Below are 22150 nucleotides of genomic sequence, written 5' to 3'. Positions count from 1 at the left end.
TTTTTATAATAATACTGTTCGTTAACGTTACCTAGGAATTATAACGATTTGTTTTTTTTTTCATTCCTATCTGCTATTGAATGTGTTGACTATTATTATTGTATAATTAAAAAAGGAAACAAACTAAAAAAATAATTTTGTTGAAAATTAATTTAGTAAATGGATATTTAACTTGGTATAGCTGTTGCGACAATTGGGATATTTATAAATGTAATATGTACAATATATTAGACTACTGGAAAACGATTGATTGTAAATGTAAAACAAATGGCGAGAGTTTAGAGATAGAATATGAGGCGGCGGTAGCTATTTAAAATATTATCACTGTGTAAATACGCTTCGCCATTCAGAGTTGCACGCAGAGCCACAAGAAAGAAGAAAAGAATGCAAAATACATTTCACATTAATTACGGTTCTAAACTTCATTTATTATCACAGTAAAATATAGTAAACAAAAAATCATGTTTTTCTTTTCGATATTAAAAAAAAAGTACAATTGTGTTCACCTCTCTGATTCTTTTATTCTTCTCTATAATGCTATAAATATTTAAGTGTGCGTTGTTTTGGATTTTTTTTGTTTGTGTTGTGATATGGAAGATTCAAATGTTTTTTTTCGAATGTGTGGGAAGACGAAATCGGTTTCCTTTTTTCAAATAATAAATTACTTACTCAACTAAAGCTTTCATTTACATTTTTCAGTTAGCGTGCATTATTTTTACTTTGTAATAACAAAGAAAAAGTAATTAGGTTTCTCTGCCCGAGATGAAAACGAAGATGTTGCGTAAATCGTATTTTATAATCAAAGGGTCCTATATGGCCCAAAATATAAATCATATGTAAATGTTCTTTTTATAAGGAAATTTTTGTTCGTTTCGATAAGATAAGGTACGGTATTTTGTATAGTTTCAAGCATTTATGAAATGCTCTTCGTGTTAAGTACCTTTTTGGGCATACCCTTGAAGCGCGACGCTGTGAGATTTTTGTGAAGGATAAACAAAACGAAAATAAAATTCAATACAAGATGATCTGTGTGCCGCCTACGACTTGAGTGCGTTGGCCGCGGGTGCCCTGTTTCTACCACACCTCACATTTGCCCTTCGGATTCATGGGGCTGCCCGGTTTGCACTTGAACTCGTCGCTGAATTCGCGCAAATTGGTCAGCGACCCGATGACCCGGTATCGGCCTGGAGAGTGAGGGTCCTTCTCTATCTGCAGACTGGCCGATTCTTTAGTGACAGCGGTGCACCACACCTGGGCGAAAGCAACAAAGAAGAGTTGCTTATGGTTGAGACTTAGACCGGGCAGCATCTGGGGATCTGGTTTTCCCTTCATGTGATCCATATAAGCATGGAAGGCGGCTTTAAGTCCACCGTTATCCGCGATGTTTTCACCAAGAGTCTGGTTCCCATTCAAATTCTTCCCATTCAGCTGATATTTACCTAAAATCAACTCAATATAGATTAAAGCTTTCTATTGTACTATTCCGCTTACTGTACTGACGTGCGACGCACTTGGTGCGTGCCTTAAACTTTTCGATGGTCTTGTTGTTCCACCACTGATGCAGATTTCCATCTTTATCGAATTCTCGTCCCTGATCGTCAAAACCGTGCGTAAGTTCGTGCCCAACGACTACCCCCATTCCTCCGAAGTTCAGGCTGGAAGGGAAACTGGGATCGTAAAAGGGAGATTGCAGGATGCCAGCGGGAAACACCATCTGGTTCTTAGTGGGAGTATAATACGCGTTGACGGTGGATGGCGACATGCTCCATGTGGTTTTCTTCACAGGCTGATTGATCTTCTCCAGGTTTTTTCTAAGCGTGTATTTGTTCAAATTGATGTTATTCTCGAAGTAGGTGTCGTTGCGCACTTCCAAGATCGCATATCGTTCATCGAGAAGCTTTGGGTCCTGTATGAAGTCCGGATAACCTGAAACACAAATAAAATTGATCCAAATGTGCTAGCTATAAAATCTCGACAATATTTTAATGACAAAAAGGCTAAAGAGATGCAAGATAATTAAGATTTTCTTAATTGAGAAGAATTGACGTTAGCCATTTTCTGATATTCGTCATTAAGCGATGGTTTGCTAAATATTCTCTTTTAAAAAGTTGTAAATTGGTCCTAAAGTAAAAAAAGTCTTACCTATCATATCAGAGATGGCATCTGCTTTGATCTCGGCCGCTTTCCTTGTCTCCTTGTCCATCCAGTCCAAATTCTTAAAGTTTCTTTTAAAGGCCGTTCTTACATCGTTGATCATAGTCTCTGCATGAACCTTTGAGTCACCATGGAAAACCTCACGTACAAATATTGCTCCAACCGCAAATCCTAAATAATCAAATAATATATTTATTTAGTTAAAATATATTCTATTTGAAAAAAAAATTTGAATAAGTTTTATTAAATAATTTGTTTTCATAGGGTTATCAAGAAAGTATATTTGAATTAGTGATTCAATCTTACAATGAGATTCGTATCAAAATCCTTTTTGGTAATAATATTTTGATATAGTTTGAAGACTTCGAGATTTTCTCTATGCAATGCGTGAATTTATCCAGTTCTAAATATAGCTTTGAATATTTGCATATTTCTCTCTGATTTTATTTTGATTGGCATGGATATCCAAAAAAATAAAGATATGTTAAAACTATGAAAATACTGTATCTAAACAGATATTTTAAGATATTATAGTCTGCATTATATCATACATCTGCATTATCATACATTATATCATACCTAAAACATTTGTCGTATCCGAAACGCAGTACCTCCATTGAGCTTCTTCTCCACTTTCCGAGCCCATCATAGCTTTTCTTAAGCCTTTATAGGCATCGCGGAATGCCTTTGATAAGCAACCTGTAAAGGTGCGAACCGTCTGCCAAACTAAATAATTATTTAAAACTCTGAAAAGTTAATGAGTTATTGTAAAACAAATTGATCAATTGCTATAATCATACATTTTTCCTTCGGCGGTCTTATTGTACTCTTCGATTAAAAGCGTCAAATTAGAAAGGTATTCGGGTGCGTAAACAACGACATCGTCTTTGCTGCTAATCTTCTTGTTCACTATCCTCATGGCATTATCGAAGAACAACTGCCAATTGATCTGTAAACTTCAAAAATAAATAGATTGTTAAATTGAATATGAAACACTAACGAATCCAGCGCGATCCTGAAGTTCCGCAACGGACAGCAGATTGTATAGTGTTTCTTCATCTCTTCGCAACTCGTTAGGTATAGTGATATTTGCCAATTTGGTTTCGAACTCAATGACGCCGCTCATCTGATCTCTGGTGGAATTGGGATCTCCACCGAGCAATTCTCCAACCTGATGGAAATAATGTTTGAGATAAGTCAATTTTTACTTAGACTTTGATTTACCTTTGTCATGTAATCCAAGTAAGCATTCAGAATTTTTTCGTGCTCGGTTTTGTTGAGGTAATGTTCCCTGGTTGGTAAGGTCAAACCGCTTTGATCCACCTGGAGCACGTGCCTCGTAGAATTCTTGTCATCCTCACCAACGGCGTATGAGAATAGACCTCCTATGTTGTATTGATTCTGGATAATTTGAAGCGTGTTCTGCAAGCTCCAGCGATTTACGTTAAAACCGCTGTCGGTGATGTTCCAACCCCCGATATTCTTCAACAGCTCTAGCATTGGTTTAGCCCCAAGATTTTCGACGGTGTCATTCAGATCCAAGCAGGACTCGTAGTACAGTTTAGCTTTCTGCTCGGCCTTAGATTTTAGATCGTCTAGGGGTTGTTCTGAAAAGTAAAAAAAATAGTTAAATGAACGAAATTCACTTTTACTAAACTCACCTAGAACGTGTTTAATAATTTGCTGATTCTTCTGCTCCAATTTCAAGAAGCTGTTCCAGGTGCTTTTTCCTTCGGGTATTGGATTCGCACGAATCCAACCGTCACAGGCATACGAGTAAAAGTCTTCGCAAGGATCCACCGCAGGATCCATCGATTCCAGAATACCATTGGCAATGTGAATGCACGATTTATTTAAACAAGGCATCATGGATAGTTCGTCGGGAATCGTGGTTGGTTTCTTTTGGAACAAATAGTTTATATTTAATAACATGAGATGTTTTGTTATTCACGTTGCGCTTACATGATTGACCAGTTTTGCTTCGCGTATCCTCCGATCCGCCGAGCTCAATAGAAATGCCAAGACCATGACGACGAATAGGAGGGTGCCCACTAAGACCAGGAGGGCTTTCTCAAGCATGGATCGCTTCTTCCACATGCTGCTTCCCGTGTGGTAACGGATGTGCGTCGCGCTTGAACTTATACCTAAACATCTGAGGAATTACAACCAGAACTTGGACAAGCAGATAATAACATTATCTTACCTTCCGTCAATTGGACGCTGCCGACGCTATCGTCGTCCGCAAAATCTGCATGCTTGTACCTCGTCATCTGTAAATTTGAAAACGAATTATTCACAAGAAAAAACTTTCAGCGTCCGAATGGATAAATGGTGAAAATTTTATAATTAATAATTTCCTTTGCTAAGCAGATTTGGTAAACTCCAATTGAAGTCACTTAAAGGCCAGGAGTAGTGAACTCGCAGCGTGCAGAACGCGACTGAACGCGCAGATGATGGCTTTTCAGTTCGGAGCCATCTGTTTGTTGTCCAAGTACGCTTTTCATTTTCATATATATAGATCATCCTATACACACTCGCAAAACCATCTACATATGTACTCGGATATTTTTTAAATCGATAATTCCTCACGCGTCTGCATAAACAGACAGATTACAAAAAATCATCGCAATTCCGAAATTTCCTCATTTATTTACGTTTCGTTCATCAACCATGATATACAGATATATATATATACGCATCCATCGTGTTTATTTTACTTGATACAAACAGAAGTCGCTCGCTGTTACGTCAATATGTGTATATTTATGCGGGTTCAGCGCATTTTTCATTTCACATATTCATCATTTGCAAAATATTAAAAACAGGTATTGACTATAGTAAAATCCGATACAAAGGTGGTGAGTTTGAAATTCATACCAAAATTTAAAAAATCTAATGCAGACGTTGGTCATAATGTTTCATAAAAACACAAATAATCAATCAATTATTAGTAATTCTGTAAAACAGAAATACTTAGAAACAGACTTTCAAAAACCAAGCCCTGTTTCTGCCACCATTTTGGATAACCACAGCCAATTTCAATTAAATAAAGTTCAAATTGATATTTGTTGATATTTTAAAAACTTTCCGCACATATAATTATTACTCTAATATATCACAGCAAAGCATTGGAAAATGTAATAATACTTAATGAATGAATTCAGCGATGATCAAACTTATTGACTCAATTTAATCACAAACCGATTATCAACAAAATTCTGAAAATCACTTTGCTTTAGTCACTTCAATTCCACATATGAGTTCTAATCACCAAGGAAACGCCACTATTGCTTCTTATCCAGAAAGTATCTGTTATGTTAATATTTACGCGACGCACACTTTGGATATTACATAAACCGGCTGCACTGTTGCGCCGTGACACTTTGACACTTGAAAAATATTATCTATTTATATAATCACAGCATTTTTGTTAAATTACAAATTTGTAAACAAATTTATAAATTTGTAAATTCTTAATTCGATACATATTTCATAAATAAGGTCATATCATTAAAAAGTATCCAAGGCAATACTAAATAATAAATTTGTTAAGTAACTATTAAATATTGCGAAAAAAAAATGTTTTTACGCATACAATATAATATTTCTAAAAATCTTTGCTTTGTTTAAAAAATGTACAATTTGCAGTTAAACTACATTATTCCAATTAATGTAAAATTTATTGATTTGATAATATTTGCAGCGGCAGCAATTATTACATATAATTGGACGACAAACTGTGAACGCAATTGTGCTTCGTTTTGCTCGCGTTTTCATTATAATTTATTCATTTTTATTTTCGTTACATAATGCAATTCATTGTATTAGAAAACGGAGCGCCATTTATCTTTCAATTTGTCTCTGACCTTCACCAACTTAATTCATAAAAAAAATGTCAAGTTAATTTTAAGATAAAAAAAAATACATACAATAAATATTATTTAAACTATGAGTATTTTAACAATATGTAATTTTCAATAATAAGATTAAATGAATCTGAATAGACAAGACACTTAAAACAAGCAAACATTTATTAATTACAAATAAATGCAGTTTCTGGGAAACGATTCATTTTAATTAACCACTTTTCTTTTTATTGAAACGTTTACTGGTTATATAACTTTCTTAATTGCAATTACTCGACACAAATGGCGTGATTTGCAACGAAATGTTCTCTATTAGAGTTATAGAAACAAAAATTATAATTTTAATATTCCATAAATTAATTCCGCGTTTTATATAAAAGTATAATCTGAAATTCGTAAAATTACGTAAAACGAGAATATATAGTTTTTTTTTCAAAACATCGTTTAGCTGTATTCTGCATAAAAAGAAATGGAAAACAGCAATTGATATTTGATTTACTAGATTGATGTGCAACAAAAATAATTCAATGTTGCACATGACTCGTCGAGTTTCAAAACAGCAAAAAGAAAATGAGCAAAATCATGATTATTTGATTTATTTGAGATAACTTAATCTATAATTACATTACATTAACTATGGGCGACTAATAGCTGAATGGTTAAGTCACCCCGGTTCGAATCCACGCTCTTTGTGAGCCCTCGCGGTGCTTGCAGCAATAGGGCCATCGTTCAGCCAAGTCGATGGTCAATGACAGTATTAAGCATAGCAGCAGATACAAATGGAATAGTGGAATCGTAAAGTATGAATATACTAAAGTTATTCTGCAAGCGGACAGCCAACCAACAAATTACATAAGAATATAATGGTAAAAACTTCCATTGGAAAATTTACCAAGGAATAAGATTGTAAATTAAATATACTATGACATAATAAAAAATAAAACATTAAACATTAAATAAAATATTAAAATGCATTTCATTTACTCATAAAACATAAATAGAAATAGATTTTTTTTATATTTATAATCGTTATTATTTATTTTAACAACCATACTTTCAATGTTGTTTGAAATTTTGAGAACATACTTTAGTTTGTTTTTCAATTTATATATCAAATCTCTCAGTATTCTTCCTTCAATTTCGATTCAACTCTATGCATTACAGCAAATAACACAATTGTATATAAAACGGGCTACGTCGATGATCGTACAATGCGTTGCAATTTATTTCAATGATGCAATTTTTCATTATATACATTAAAAATTGCGCACATTTCATAGTTTGAAATAACAACGATAAACTATAAATATTAATACTTTTCACACTAAAAATAACTTTCAAATTAAAAACCTATTTGGGACGTAACCGTAAAATTACAATTATTATATCATACATACAAATGAAATACTGCTATATGTATATGAATTTTATCTATTTTTTTAATTTAAAATACGATAATAAATGTAAGTTTATATAACTTATTAAATCTGAAAAATGAATGAAAATTTCTCCATAAATAATATATTTATATTATTTGCAAACAACAGGCATATAAAAAAAGTTAACATTATATAAATATGATAATTGTAGATTGAACAATAAAATGAATCTTATTTTATTTAAGGATTTAAGGAACAAAGACATTCTCCACTTGAATGCCAATTTTAAGAAATCTCGACCGAACGCTGAAAAGAATGTAATAAACTTACTATAAAATGACTAAATTTGCGATGTTTTCCAAATTATCTCTGCCTTTGTCAACTGGACGCGAAATTTGCGGGATTAATCAATTATGTAGGACGGAAATTAATGTTTTCGTCCGTTAATGTTAAAATTATGACAATAATAACATAGAGTGCTCCAAACGTAGAAAAATGATTTAAAATGTTTACGCAGAAGCACGGTTTATGATTCCAGCCAAAACTCAATTTAGGAAATTTTTTAAACATTATATTTTCAGAATATTTGTCAGAATTTTTCCTTTTTTTTCTTAATATATTCTATTGAAATTATCAAAACTTATATGAAATTGTAATTTTAAAATGGAAAATATGTAAGCAAATTTGTCAAAATAATTTAATTTTTGTAGATAATTTAACAGTTTATCAATTCATTAAAGTTTTACATTAACATTTTTTACATAGGTCATTTAAAGTAATGTCAATATTTAGATGGAGAGCTTTAAAAGTAGTAAATTATTTAAAATGTTTACGCTGAAGCATGATTTACGATTCATTAAAATCAGCCAAAAAGTGCTGTATGTATTTTTATAACCATTTCTAAGTTATCGATTTAGGAAATGTTTATAAAAAATATTTTTTTTATTTATGTTTTATTCAAAACATCAAAACTTATTAAGAATTGCAAACAAAAGGGGTATAAATTCTGATATTTTTACCTCTTTAAAATTACAATTCTTCTTAAATTTGTCCATGTTTGTATTAAGATTGTAATTTTGAAGTGTTTAAAGTTTTTATGAAATTAAACAGTGTTTACATATGTCGACATATGTTTAGATTTGTATTTTTTAATACAGTAAAAATGATTTTAATTTTCTTTATATGTGTAATATTTCAATATTGTTTGTATTATCATGATTTTTGACGAATTTAATTATGAAATCTGCGTCAAATACACGTAAATCGTAAAACTATAGTTGAAAAAATATTTTTTTATGAGATGGCAGAAGACAGGGTGCACAAAATACAAGTGGCAGTACAAATTCCCAAAAAACAAATTAATAATATCTTTGTTAAATAAATAAATAAATAAAAACTTAATTTACTAAACGCCAATTTTGTTTAACTCAGGGGTTCCCAAACATATTCGGTTAATTTATCAGAACTTTATATTAACATATCAGAATTTTCGCTTATAAAATAAGTAACCACTAAAATGGTTAACCGGCGTTTTAATGTGCTTTAAATTTTAACAAATATTAGAATAAAACATTCCAAGTTTGAAAACTAAATGAAATTATATCAAAGTTAGAAAAGATTATTAGGTGTAATTCAATTATGTTGTAAATGAATGAATGTATTAGTGAACAAAACAAATTGTATTAGAAAACAACTGCTCAACTTCTAATCAATACGTCCAATTACTTGTAATGAAATAAGCGTTAGCAAAAGTGCATCATAAAGACAAATAAAATCCAATTTAGATAATCCTTATGGTAACAAACTTACAATTAATAATCGTTCAAAGCAGTGCAGCGATTTTCGCGTAGCTCACTTTTCGTTAAATTTCCTTCTGGTTCTCCGGCTTCGGGCTATTTTTAAACACGTAACTTTTGCGTCAGAAGGAAACCGATTTGCGTTACTACTCTCCGCCCGGGTAGATGATTATATAGAGGGTGCGTTGTGCTCAAATATTTACCTGGATTAGGTTACATTGTGGCTCGCCCGTAATCAGCGTAAAATAGTTCTAAACGAGATACGTCTATATTGAACATGTAAAACGATACTGTCGTTAGAAGTATAGTACGTATGCTAATAATTGCGAAATGTAATCGGGAGATCGATAAGGGTTGTACGATACAACTTGCAGTTGAGTTCTCGATATTGGAGGAAGCTTTATTTGTAGATGTATCTGGATGTATCCTAGTTTTAGCGACTAATTAACTAACCTTAACGCTCATGGTGTGTTATGATGGTTTGTTTTGGTTTTTATCGCCAGTGGAATGATTCGGAAGTGTGCCGGTTCCGCGAACGATGCGTATTTTTTTTGTGCTAAAGATCGAATGCGTTGTTTTGCTCTTTTGCACTTTATTTTGCTTTCTTCCGTCCCTTTTTTTGCGTTAACGTCGGGGTAAAGGGATGCGCGACGACGCCCAGGACGCACACGAATCGACGTCGTTGGTACTTCCAGTGCACGAGGAAGGAGATACCTAAATTATTGATTTGTTCAAATGTTGGAAAGTATTGCAGCATCCTATCTACGCGCGCATTTTTCATGTCTGTTTATTATTATTTGTTAAATATATCAAATAATATTGGTTTGAAAGAATTCCATAAAGCGCACACGAAAAAATAACTATTTTGTATCATTTAGTAATACGATCCTCAACAAACAATATCATTAAAAGCAAAATAATAATTACAATTCTGCAGCAAATTATACGCAGCGACTAATTAATTATCCTATAGGGACGTTTTAATTAATTGCAATTAGTGCTAATTAAATTTGCATTGCAATTTATAAATCAAATTATGTAACACAAAATATTCATTTAATTAAATTAGTCTAACATAAATTCGGAATAATTTTGGCGGAAAGACGTCAGAACAAGGGTCTTGTGTTCAATATAAATTGTAAAATAAATAAATAGAAATATTCAAATACTTACGAACTCCCGGATTTACAAATTTCTAAAAGCTTTAACTTGTTACAATAAGATATATAGTCATAAAAAATTAACTGTCCAAACAAAAATTGATAATTTTATTAATAAAATATAATATTTTTGTATTTGTTTCTTTTGTCGTTTTTTATTAAATATTTTTTCAAATTTATGCAGTCGGTAATACGGAATTTAACATATATAAAAATAAAAACCATGAAAAAGTGTGATAAGATAAGTATATTTTTAAAATTCCCCCGACTTACAAACAAATTCGATTTACGAACATAGGAACGGAACTACTTTGTAAAACGCGGTATCTTCAAAGAGTATATATTTTTATCTTCAACTATTAATATATCTCAAAATTATTTTGGAAAATTGTTTTAATTAACAAAAATAGTTACATTGCATTGATTTGATATTTTGATTTGATTTTATAATTTTCTTAAAATCAATATTAAAGCTACTTTTACAAAAGTATAATTAAGTCCAATCCTAACAAATAACTTTGACATCGGACAGAAAGACCTATGTTCAATAGCCATTAATAACAATTAATTAATTAATTATAATTAATATATATTTTATTATAAACTGTAACTAGTTTTATAAAACTTTCCAAATTTATAGAAAGTTGAATTTGGATTTTAATTGAATTAAAATTAAACTTGTTAGATTGCATTATTAGAACTTTTTGTTTTACAATTTTGGTTTTTTGAAGCGTTTCTTGAACAATCCATATTGAATTTCAAAAGTAGTAGCAAAAGTAATTAGTTTTATTTTTGTAATTTACAGACTGAAGCGTCATCTAGCGTCGAAGATGGATTCCGATTAGAATATTTACATTTATCATCAAATGCCAAAGTATTTGAATCGATTCGAGGTTATATTTTGTTGCTGTAAAATATTAAAATAATGGAACCACCACCGATATTACCTGATATCGAGCACCTACTAAGGAACTATCTGATTTGTCCTGATAAATTGCCAATACATAAATATGAGAGGAGCCAGGAATTTTGGCCCAGGACCTCAAATTATGAATCCCTTTTGCACTATGATGGTTCGCCGTTAGCCACGACCCTCAAGGTTCGTTGCGCTTATATGTACATTGTTTTTACATTGATAATATTATGTTTATACTGCTCAGGTGCAACGTGATCCTAATACTGGGGAGATAACTGAATTTAAAGAGGTTCCTATACAAGGAGCCGGAGCTACTGCTAAAAACTCAATGTCTTTAACCAGAGCACCAGGATTACCTTCAGAAACTGTTCGAGGTTGTGCCTCTTATATACCATTTATGCCAGCAGGCTTTCATGAAGCAGAAGTGGACTTGCCAACTGAATCAGAATTATTAGATAAAAGTATTTTTTTATTAGATGATCTTATAAGAAAAGTTGCTCATGTTTTTTTTTTAGATTTGTTAACTGTGCCCCCAGGTTTCAACAGGGGTATAACATTTAAAGAAGATGGGTTTACTGTGGAAAATGATAAAGATAAAATTGCTGTCAAGGATGTTGTAATTGGTGCTAACAACAAACTTAATCTATTTGATTTGTTGAATAATGAGGATAATTTCTCAGGTAAACATAATTTAATATTTCGTCATAAACCTATATAAAAAATAATGACATTTATTTACAGATGTTTGGAATGTTGTGCAAACACCGAAAGCGGATCAAGAGGTGTCTGTTAACTCGGAAGAACTTCCGGAAGAAGCTGATGTTATACCTAAGGAAGTACCATTATTGGTTATTAGTAAGGAGGTAGAGCATACTTCAATGAAGGGGACGGAATTCGCTATATTATTGGACTCGACGAAGCCGATTCCGGATTTTAACGAACGCATTCCGGAAATGGCTCATCAATATCCATTCGAATTGGATACATTCCAAAAGCAAGCTATACTTCAATTGGAACAACACAATCACGTCTTTGTTGCAGCTCACACGTCTGCGGGAAAAACTGTTGTGGCGGAGTACGCTATTGCTTTATCTAAGAAACATATGACTAGGTCAATTTATACCTCTCCAATTAAGGCACTGTCCAATCAGAAGTACAGAGATTTCAAGCAAATTTTCAAAGACGTCGGTTTAATCACCGGTGACTTCCAAATCAATCAAACTGCTTCTTGTCTCATAATGACCACGGAGATTTTGAGAAGCATGCTGTATTGTGGAAGCGATGTTACCAGAGACTTGGAGTATGTAATCTTTGACGAAGTACATTACATCAACGATAAAGAGAGAGGACATGTTTGGGAACAGGTTTTGATCTTGTTGCCGGCGCACGTGTGCGTCGTTCTCCTCAGTGCCACAGTACCAAATACGACGGAATTTGCCGATTGGTTGGGAAGAACTCATCAAAGAAAAGTTTACGTAGTCACCACGTACCAAAGACCCGTTCCACTCGAACATTACCTGTACACTGGAACTGGAGGTAGTACTAAAGATAACAGATATTCGATATTGAGCAATAAGGGTTGGAACGAAGGTGGATACATGCAAGCCAAAGCTTCCATTCCGAATGTAAGCAAATACCATCCGAAACAGGAGAAAACCATGTGGTTCTCTTTGGTGGACCATTTGAAGAAGAAAGAGCTTTTACCGGTGGTCGTGTTTACATTCTCCAGGGCGAAGTGTGACAACAATGCAGAAAACTTGAAGAGTCTGGATTTAACCACCGAGAAAGAGAAGTCAGCGATTCATAGATTCTTCGAAAAATGCGTGAAGAGTTTGAAAGAACCAGATCGCAATATTCCACAAATTCGTAGAATGCGCGAGATCCTCGAACGCGGTATAGGCGTTCATCACAGCGGTATTTTACCAATCATCAAGGAAATGGTGGAGATGCTCTTCCAGAATGGACTTATTAAAGTATAAATTATATATCTCTTTTTAATTGAGTACTTACTCTATTTTATTCATTTTTCAGTTACTTTTCGCAACTGAAACATTTGCTATGGGCGTAAACATGCCAGCTCGTACAGTCATATTCGATTCGATTTCCAAACACGACGGAAGGGAAAGAAGAAATCTACTTCCTGCCGAGTACATTCAAATGGCTGGCCGTGCTGGACGGAGAGGTAAAGACAAGAAAGGCACAGTGATTATACTTTGCAAAGGCTTATTACCATACGCCATGGAATTGCAAGACATGATGTTAGGAAAACCGAGCCAATTAACCAGCCAGTTCCGATTAACGTATGGAATGGTATTGAGTTTGCTCAGAGTGGAGAGTCTAAGCGTTGAAGGAATGATGTCAAGAAGTTTCCGTGAAGCTGATCATCAGAAGAAGATGAACGGCCTTAGGGCTAAACTCGTGGAGGTTGAGAATAATCTCAATAGAAACTTCAGCGGCGAACTGAGCAGTTATTTGGAACCATTGATAGTATTCTATGAACGGGCCAAAAAGTATTTGGATGCTAGAAAAGAGTCACTTGTAAGAAGACTAAATTGTTGTTGTATATTAATTTTATTGTTTTTATTTTCAGGAAGATGTTATGAAATCGAAGAAGGTGGTGAAAGAGTTAATTCCTGGACGTGTGGTTTTGATAACATATCAACATCACATCAATAAATTGGCTTTAATTCTATCAAACACAATACGGTCTAATTCCATTACCTTAAAAGTGCTTGTTATAATAGACGAATCTGAAAATCAGAAGAAGTCAGAATTATGGTATCAAATGTTGGCGTTGTCACGAGACAATCTTTATGCACCTATTGGTGGTGTTTCATCTCATGAAGTACTCAGCTTGCAACCAATCAATATTTTCAAAATATACGATCGCAAACTGAAGATCGACGGCGATATGGTGTTAAAAGATTGGGATAAGAGGCAAATCCCTCGATTCAGTGATAATCCTCCAGGTCCATCCTGTAACACTGCCATTCAGGAATTGATGAAAGTGCAAGATGAGGCCAAGTCTGGTGGTAATTTGAAAGCCTTGGACTTGATCACCGATCTGAAGATCAACGAGCACAATCTATACGAAAACACGAAATTCATTAATAACCTTAGACAATTAGTGCTGGATCAGATGAGTCTGATCAGGATCCCCAATTTTGAGGATCAATTCACTATCGTTTATGAGAAAAAAGTGCTGGAAGATGAGAGAGACCATCTGAAGTACATGCTTTCACATGCTAGCATGACTCTGTATCCCGATTACGAGAACCGAATCAAATTACTCAGGGATTTGAAATATGTTGATTTGCAAAACCGAGGTTTGTTTATTTTTATCAAAATTCCGATGAATAATCCATATTTAAAATTAATTATTTGATATTTTTAGTGGAATTGAAAGGACGCGTTGCTTGTGAAATGGGAATGAATGAATTGATCGTGACGGAACTCGTATTACGAAACATTCTTACAAAACTCCAACCTGCAGAAGTCGCTGCTCTTCTATCTTCAATTGTTTTCCAAGCTAAGACTATGATCGATATTAACGAAATAGTCTTAACTGATGAACTGACTAATGTATTAACTTATTGCCGTAATCATTAGTTGCAATTAATATTCATATTTTTTAGGGAATCTTCGAAATTAAGCATATTTATGATGAGATCCAAGCTCTCGAGTTGAAATACGAAATTTGCGAGGAAATGAACAGGGAACTGAATTTCGGATTAGTGGAAGTGGTTTATGAATGGGCCTCGGCTAAAGTAAGAAAAGTAAAGTATTTTATTGCAACTATTTATATATTTTGTTGTAGCCATTTGCTGAAATTATGAATTTGACCGATGTACAAGAAGGCATCATAGTCAGATGCATTCAACAGTTGAACGAAACTATTTGTGATGTGAAAAATGCGGCCAGATTGATTGGGGATCCGGAATTGCAGAATAAAATGGAAGAGGCTTCAACCGCTATCAAGCGTGATATCGTCTTTGCCGCTAGCTTGTACACACAAAAGGAGAGTACAGTCTTATAAATTATTAAAAATCTATTTTTTTTTTCATTTTTTAATTATTATCAAACTATATTTGTATATTGAAACGAATATGAAATTGTTTTGCCATAACAAAACAAACAAATAAAGGAAATACATTAATATATCATTAAAAAAATACAAATTTTGTTAAAGGGCACGTTGTTCATTGTTAGTAGCTTGTCCCTTAGTAACATCACTAATACATTTCCAAGCTCCATCCAGATTCTGCTTCCACAGACTGATCTTATTGTCACCTCCAGATACTGCTAAGATGTTTCCATTCAAAGACCAACTGACATTCCAAACAACATCATCAAATGTTTGCAAGATATTTGAGCTCCAACTCTGACAATCTTCACTGGTCCAGATGACAACTCTTCTGTCTTGAGAACAGCTGGCAACAGTGTGTCTGCTTAATCCAACTGATGGAGCCCAGGCAACATCTCTGACCCAATCTGAGTGCACTTCCAATTTCTTCTCCTCAACCCACTTGTCATCTTCCTCCTTCCATATTTTCACAAGATTATCGCATCCACCAGATACTAATCTCTTTTGCATTGGTCCAACATGATTACTATCAAATGCAGGTTCTGGTGTAATGGCAGGACACCAACTCACAGCATTGCAACCAATGGTATGGGCATTCTGAATCTTCTTTGCATCCCAGTTGTTGGTTTCACTTTGGTATGTTAAAATGGAAATGGATCCATCACTGCTTCCACAGGCAAGTATTAAACCAAACTCAGCTGGAGCAAACTGAACTGAGTTTACACTGGAATCATGATTGGCATATTCGTAATACTTGCTCCACTTCCCTTGGGTCTCCTTCCAAATAATAACTTTGCGATCATAGGAGCATGAGGCCAAGAGGTTGCCAAACATGGGGTGACTCCAGGCAATCTGCCATACAGGACCAAAGTGTCCTTTCAGATCATCAATCAAGTTGTGAGCTCCATTCTTGATGTCGTATACTTTAACGGAATGATCCGATGAACAAGTGGCAAGACGCAAACCATAATAGTCAACCTCGGCATCGTGGATCATATCCTCGTGCCCGGTATCGATGGAATTCAGCAGAGAAGTCATTTTCACTACTTTCAGTAAATAAAAAGACTTTCAAAAACGAAAACCACAAACAAGCTAACGTTCCACGTCACTTTGACACTTTTATTTAACACCAAGTCAAAATTAACTTATTGACCTGGTTACTTTCGTTACTTTACATCACAAGGTTGGTTAAAAGGAAAATGATTCAATTTCTTCGTATTAAATTAATATAATTAAATGAATATAAATTAAAGTATTTGTAGAAAAAACAAATTAATGAAACAAATTGAGTAATATTTAATATTGTTACATTTTAAGAACATTACTGCCAACCAAAATAAATATTTAAAATTATTGGTGGGGGAACTGAATGTCAAAATTCACTTCGTTTCATTCAATCAATAATTTTTCTCATATATTCCAGTTTCTTATTCAAAAAGTTCAATCAAATAAGAAAAGTAAGTTTGCAATAATTAACCATACATTTAGAAGCGTAAACGATTAATTCTGCGATATCTTGTTTCAATTAGGGGTTCGTAAAATGTATTTGAAAATTGTTATATAACTTAACCTCTGATGGATTTATATAATATATTTGATATGCTTCTAGATGTTGTCCAACCAACTTTTGAACGGTGTTAAGAATCATGTGCGCCAAGTGATTTGCACCCGCAACTTGGGTCTTGCCGCACCAGCTTTACAAAAGGCCAGCGATCCAATTCAGCAATTGTTCGTCGATAAACTGAAGGAGTACGCTTCAAAGAGTGGACCGTAAGAATGTTTATCTAACGTTTCACTTAGCTATAATATAATCCATTTTTGTACTTGGGTGTTTAGTGGCTACAAATTAGTTGAACCAAGTGGCGACATCCAGAGGGAATTGAAGGCTGAGTTGGAGAAGGCTGCCAAGCAATATGGAGGTGGTGAGGGAGTAGACATGAAGAAGTTCCCCAGCTTTAAATTCGTAGACCCAGTTGTTGATCCAGTTCACATGGAAAAGTAAACTCATGTTGATATAGCAAAAAAAACGCATTAGATGTTTAATAATAATTAATAAAAAAAAAGTCTTATTATTTTGCTCCTAATCATAACTTACAAAAATTAAGTAACAGTACTTTTCTTCAATTTGAACACTGACAATTTGTATCAAACAAACATCTCAGAAATTAATGATATCTTAGTCAAATGACTAAGGGTGAGAAATGTCATAAAGAATACAAATATTAATATCTCGTTCTTATTTAATATGGACATACAAAAATATAAATATGTAAATTACTGGAATAACAATATACTACTAAATGAATAAACTTAATAAATGTATGATCGCTCTTATTTTATATGCGCCAATGTGTACAGCTTTCTTGTCTTCCTTCCTAGTTTATCTGGGATTAGTTCCAGGGACCTAAAAAAAAAATATCGAAATTAAACAATATTCCGAAAATCCATCAGCAATAATTCGCCCAGCTATTTTCCTGAAGAGGTAATAGCTAGGAGTCATCTCAACTAAAAATTTAATACTTTATGTTACTAACTCATTTTTACAATTATAACCCATAAATCTAATATTTTAACTATCATTTTAGTATTATCATTTTTGTTGATCAATGGTTATTTCATGATACTATTTTTAACTAATTTATAATACCTTGGTTTCTTAAAGGAGACCTCTTCATTATCTTCGTACCTCGTCTAAAAAGAGAAATATATGATAAATAAAATAAACTTGTGAAAACCCTAAATATCTTACATCAAATTCCTGCAACTCGGGGCTCTTGTTCTCGTCGTTTCCTTTATTGATACAAATAGTCGAATTGCATTTACAATTCTCATTGCATGTGGCGGAGAATTTTCTGCAGCCGCACATTTTTGATGAGCAGTCAGTCTTGGAACAACTGCAACCTCCTGATATGCTCCTCTTTGTCGGTACAGTGGTTTCCATGGTGCTTTTCATCTTCCGAAGGCGCTTCGCTAATGGCGTTTTTCTCCAATCAGGATCCTTGGTATCGTCATCTTCGAACGTGGTGTCCATTCGGAGTGGTGTTCCAAATATAATATCCTCTCCGTCTGTGTCCTCTCGCGCTTTCTAATTATAAAATATATTTAATATTTAAATAAAAAATATTTTTAAACCATACCTTTACAAATGTGCCGTTAATATCATCTGTTGACGGACGTTTTGGTCTTGGCGGTGTTGTAATTAATGGTATAGAACTTTTTGACATGTTCTTTGTTTCCTCCAACAATTTCTAAACAATAATTAAATCAATGACATAATTCATTGTAATAATCAGAGAAAACTCACATTAATCTCCTCGACTTTCTTTCGCAGCTCGGAATTCTCTTCCAAAACGTTCTCCAATTTCTGCTCCATCCTCTCAAATTCTTGAATATGGATGTTCTCGTTAATAGCATTTTCTTCCACATTCATCTCGATACCGCGGATGCGTTTGAGAAGAACCGATATCTTCTCTTCATACTCTGATTGAATCTTTGATATTTCATCCCGTTGCTTCTCGCCCAAATACTCATTCCGCTCTTCAAACGAACGGAGTTTATTCACTAGCTGTAAATAGAGTATCATAAAACTAAATCCTCTTAAATCTTCTCAAATGAATCAATGAATACCTCAGACTGATGTGATTGCAAATCATTCAATTTGAATTCCTTTGACGCTTCTTTTTTCTTAATTTCAGCCGTCAACTCAAACAATGCTTTCAACGTGTACTTGGCTTCGCCCATTGTCTGGATGTTGTCAAAACGGGTCTTGCACTTGTTTTCTATTAATAAAATAATAATTAATAATAATACTTATTTAAGGAGAAGCATTACCTTCATCGCTGTCCAAAATTTTCTGTTGGATCTCTTGGATTTGTGCTGATCTAAGTTCGATGTCGTCCTCCAGATGATGAATTTCGCCAATCTTAGTCTCAGTATGTGCATCGTCTGAAGCTTTCAAACTCTCTAACTGATGCTGTAATGTACCTCGATCTTCTATAAGAGTTTCCAATGTCGCGGTGGCTTCTACAGTGCTAACAAAAACATCTAACTCCCTTTGAACCTAGTATCAATAATCACATCATATTATTAATCAGTGACATAATTTACCCATAACAGTTAATTACCCATGGACCAAAGCGTTCGATTTTGCCACTCATTTTAGTATCTTGCGCGGCTTTTCTCAACGCCAAAGCATCCTTTAATCTTTTGTTAATAGCTGCAGCCTCTTCCACTTTCCTTTTCAGTACATTCTGCTGTCTGCTGTGCTTGGTTTCCATTTTAGCAATTTGATTGAGGCGTTTCCTATCTTGATCTTTCAATTTCGACAACTCCCTCTCGCGCTGAATTTTCCACGTCCGGAAGTTATCCGATTCTTGCCGCATGCTCTTGATGAGCTTCACCTTAGTTGACTTCATACTCTGAATCTCGTTATTCAGCTGACGTATTTTTATCTCGTCCTTCTCCTTAAGCTTAATCAGTCTTGCTTGCTCCTGTACTTTCCTATTTAAATCGTGCAACTGTCCCTCTAATTCCTGGACACGCCTTCTGCGTTGCTCGGCTATCTTTGAGCTGGCTCCGTGCGATTTTACGGAATTCAGTTGTTGCAACAGCTCATCTTTTTCCTTCTGCAGTGCCATAATTTTCGCCTCGTTTTCAGCCATTTCGGAAAAGTCAACCATATGACAATTATTGTCGGCAATTTTCTGTGCCAGCATCTCTTTCTGGGCTAACATCCTGGTCACCTCCTGCAGCTGATAGTTCATTGCGATCTGTTGGGCCGTGTGCGATTCTTGCCTCTCATTTATTTCAGTCTCAGACGTCGCCTCGCCAGATAAAGTGTTCTTGGCGACGGTAATCTCATGCATCTTAATTTCGTCCTCGTTCTTCTTCTGCTCCTTGTCGAGTTCGGTGAACTGACTTTGGATTTCTTTCAAATTACATACGTGCTGCTTGATTGCAGCCACATCACTCGATTCTAAACTTACATTCAAATTATTCAATGTAATATCGTATGTATCTTTCAGATCGTTCAACTTCTTTGACATGCATTCGTTCGAAGCTTGGAAGATCAAGACTCGTTCGAGAAGTGCTGTATTTTCTGTTATGGTTGAAGACAGTTTGACGGTCAAATTCCTGTTTTTCGATTTCAAATCGTAAATCTCATTTTTAAGCGAAGATAACTCTTCCTGACATATGATAGGCCCACCTAATAAAACAATATTTTTAACAATACGCAAACTCCATTTAATGTGTTACCTTGTCCAACAATTTCCAGCCTCAATTGTTGCACTAATTTGTTTAATCTATTAATTTCTGCTGCTTTAGGGTCTTCATTAACAACAGGCTTATTCTTAATTTTTCGAGCCCTGTCGGCATATCGTAATGTGGAAACAGTTTCCTCCACGTTGTAATCGGCAGGACTAACGCATGCTATCATCAATGTAATACTGTTTCCGCCCAATGAATCTGTACGAAAAATATATAATTACGTTTACTATTTAAACAAATTTGTTTAATATTTTAATACCTTTAAGAAGCCTAGTTAAATTACTATCTCGATAACTGATGTAAGAAGGTTGTCCTTTATCATCTCCTAAAGCCGATATCACGTTTCCTAAAGCTAGAAGACCTCTATTGATGTTAATTCCCTCTTTCAAAGTTTGCCCAGTGGCTCCAGTTTTCTTAGATCTTTCTGAGCCAGCCAGATCAACCAAATGAAATTTAGCCGTTTTGGATTCACTAAAATACAAATAATAATTTATTTGAATTATGTTCTAATCTGAATTGAAATTTACCTAGAGCCTTTCTTCTGCATTGCAAGTGTTATAGTGAAAATTGCGTGACTCCTTGAACTTTGGGCATTCATGTTAGTGGAAGCTGTGGCTCTACCTTGTGATCCTCTTAGCAGACAGTCCAAAGTTTCTGACATGTTATTAACCACTTGTTCAGTTAATCCAGGTATGAATATACCTTTGTTTATATCTTCACGCATTTCTACAACACACTGGTCCCTTGGTTTAAGAGACAGTAAATCATATAATATCTCTTGGTAAAGTTCCATGAAGGATACTGTTATTGTGAAATCATATCCAAAATTATCTTTTACATAGTCAAAAATATCATTAACTGCTCTTGGAATTACACCCATCTCACCCTCACCCTTATAGGCAGTGCCCATGGAATGAGTTTTACCTAAAATATTGATAATAATTTGAGTCTTCCAAAACTAAATCTCAAATATACACACCTGAGCCAGTTTGTCCATATGCTAAAATTGTGACATTATATCCTTTGAATAAGTTCTTAATCAGTGGTTGCACACAGATGTTGTAGAATATTTCTTGGTTTGTCTCACTACCAAAGACATAATTATAAGAGAAGGCCTTTTCAGAATCTAGAATCCGCACTTGGTTTAAACTTGTTATTACATCCAATGCAGACTTGCAGCCTTTAGATATTTCACTTGGCACCAAAGGCCTTATCCTGAGAGCCACCTGAACTGTAGAAGTATCTGCCATCTAAAAAACAACTGAAAAAATAAAAATGAAAACACAACACTATCAACTCACTTCCAGAATAGAGACTTTAAATATATATCTATATATAATAAAAACAAATTAAAAGAGTAAATGTAAAACTATAAATGTTTAAAGTTAAAACTTTTCAATCCTCTGGGCACATACATTAACAACAAAAAACAAAATCGTAGAAAATGATTGAAATGAATGCGTCAAACTGCATGCAATCCAATGCAGGGGACCGTCAGTTGCTGGTTAATTAATTGCTCGCTAGGTG

General features: G+C 34.1%; 5 protein-coding genes across 8 annotated transcripts; 2 read left to right on the top strand and 3 right to left on the bottom strand.

Annotated features, from left to right (window-relative positions):
- Positions 1–135: 135 nt before the first annotated feature.
- On the bottom strand, positions 136–9913 carry LOC108561736 (endothelin-converting enzyme 1). 4 transcript variants are annotated; one of them, XM_017919807.1, is made up of 11 exons: positions 9649–9913; positions 4358–4424; positions 4117–4298; positions 3816–4053; positions 3379–3761; positions 3155–3325; positions 2955–3103; positions 2734–2900; positions 2143–2325; positions 1492–1926; positions 136–1439 (listed from the first exon to the last, which is right to left on the bottom strand). In XM_017919807.1, exons 1-11 carry the CDS (start codon positions 9658–9660, stop codon positions 1075–1077), a joined length of 2352 nt encoding a protein of 783 aa, XP_017775296.1. In that variant the 5' UTR covers positions 9661–9913; the 3' UTR covers positions 136–1074. The 4 variants fall into 4 exon arrangements, with proteins under 4 accessions (XP_017775296.1, XP_017775307.1, XP_017775301.1 ...); XM_017919818.1 differs by lacking the exon at positions 9649–9913 and adding an exon at positions 9209–9285 and having other exon boundaries at positions 1075–1439; XM_017919812.1 differs by lacking the exon at positions 9649–9913 and adding an exon at positions 5356–5468 and having other exon boundaries at positions 1075–1439.
- A 1247-nt stretch (positions 9914–11160) lies between these two features.
- On the top strand, positions 11161–15397 carry LOC108561724 (helicase SKI2W). The gene is made up of 9 exons (XM_017919801.1): positions 11161–11454; positions 11516–11732; positions 11787–11951; positions 12013–13244; positions 13303–13809; positions 13862–14597; positions 14666–14853; positions 14907–15038; positions 15089–15397. Exons 1-9 carry the CDS (start codon positions 11281–11283, stop codon positions 15305–15307), a joined length of 3570 nt encoding a protein of 1189 aa, XP_017775290.1. The 5' UTR covers positions 11161–11280; the 3' UTR covers positions 15308–15397.
- Positions 15398–15446: 49 nt separating this feature from the next.
- Positions 15447–16494, bottom strand: LOC108561771 (protein SEC13 homolog). Its single transcript, XM_017919830.1, has one exon. It carries the CDS (start codon positions 16391–16393, stop codon positions 15455–15457), a length of 939 nt encoding a protein of 312 aa, XP_017775319.1. The 5' UTR covers positions 16394–16494; the 3' UTR covers positions 15447–15454.
- A 200-nt stretch (positions 16495–16694) lies between these two features.
- LOC108561892 (ATP synthase-coupling factor 6, mitochondrial) lies at positions 16695–17418 on the top strand. Its single transcript, XM_017920011.1, has 3 exons — positions 16695–16812; positions 16965–17125; positions 17192–17418. The coding sequence occupies exons 2-3, from the start codon at positions 16965–16967 to the stop codon at positions 17355–17357; spliced, it is 327 nt and encodes a 108-aa protein (XP_017775500.1). The 5' UTR covers positions 16695–16812; the 3' UTR covers positions 17358–17418.
- Positions 17419–17577: 159 nt separating this feature from the next.
- On the bottom strand, positions 17578–21957 carry LOC108561882 (chromosome-associated kinesin KIF4). Its single transcript, XM_017920001.1, has 13 exons — positions 21925–21957; positions 21603–21873; positions 21151–21547; positions 20883–21094; positions 20612–20821; positions 19480–20561; positions 19187–19415; positions 18983–19134; positions 18660–18920; positions 18493–18603; positions 18105–18440; positions 18003–18046; positions 17578–17759 (listed from the first exon to the last, which is right to left on the bottom strand). The coding sequence occupies exons 2-13, from the start codon at positions 21871–21873 to the stop codon at positions 17687–17689; spliced, it is 3378 nt and encodes a 1125-aa protein (XP_017775490.1). The 5' UTR covers positions 21925–21957; the 3' UTR covers positions 17578–17686.
- Between the last annotated feature and the right edge of the window lie 193 nt (positions 21958–22150).

Source organism: Nicrophorus vespilloides, unplaced genomic scaffold (assembly GCF_001412225.1).
Source record: "Nicrophorus vespilloides isolate i.1.1-1 unplaced genomic scaffold, Nicve_v1.0, whole genome shotgun sequence".
Taxonomy (NCBI): Eukaryota; Metazoa; Arthropoda; class Insecta; order Coleoptera; family Silphidae; genus Nicrophorus; species Nicrophorus vespilloides.
The sequence above is the reverse complement of the archived record's forward strand: the minus strand, read 5'-3'. Positions and strand labels throughout refer to the sequence as shown.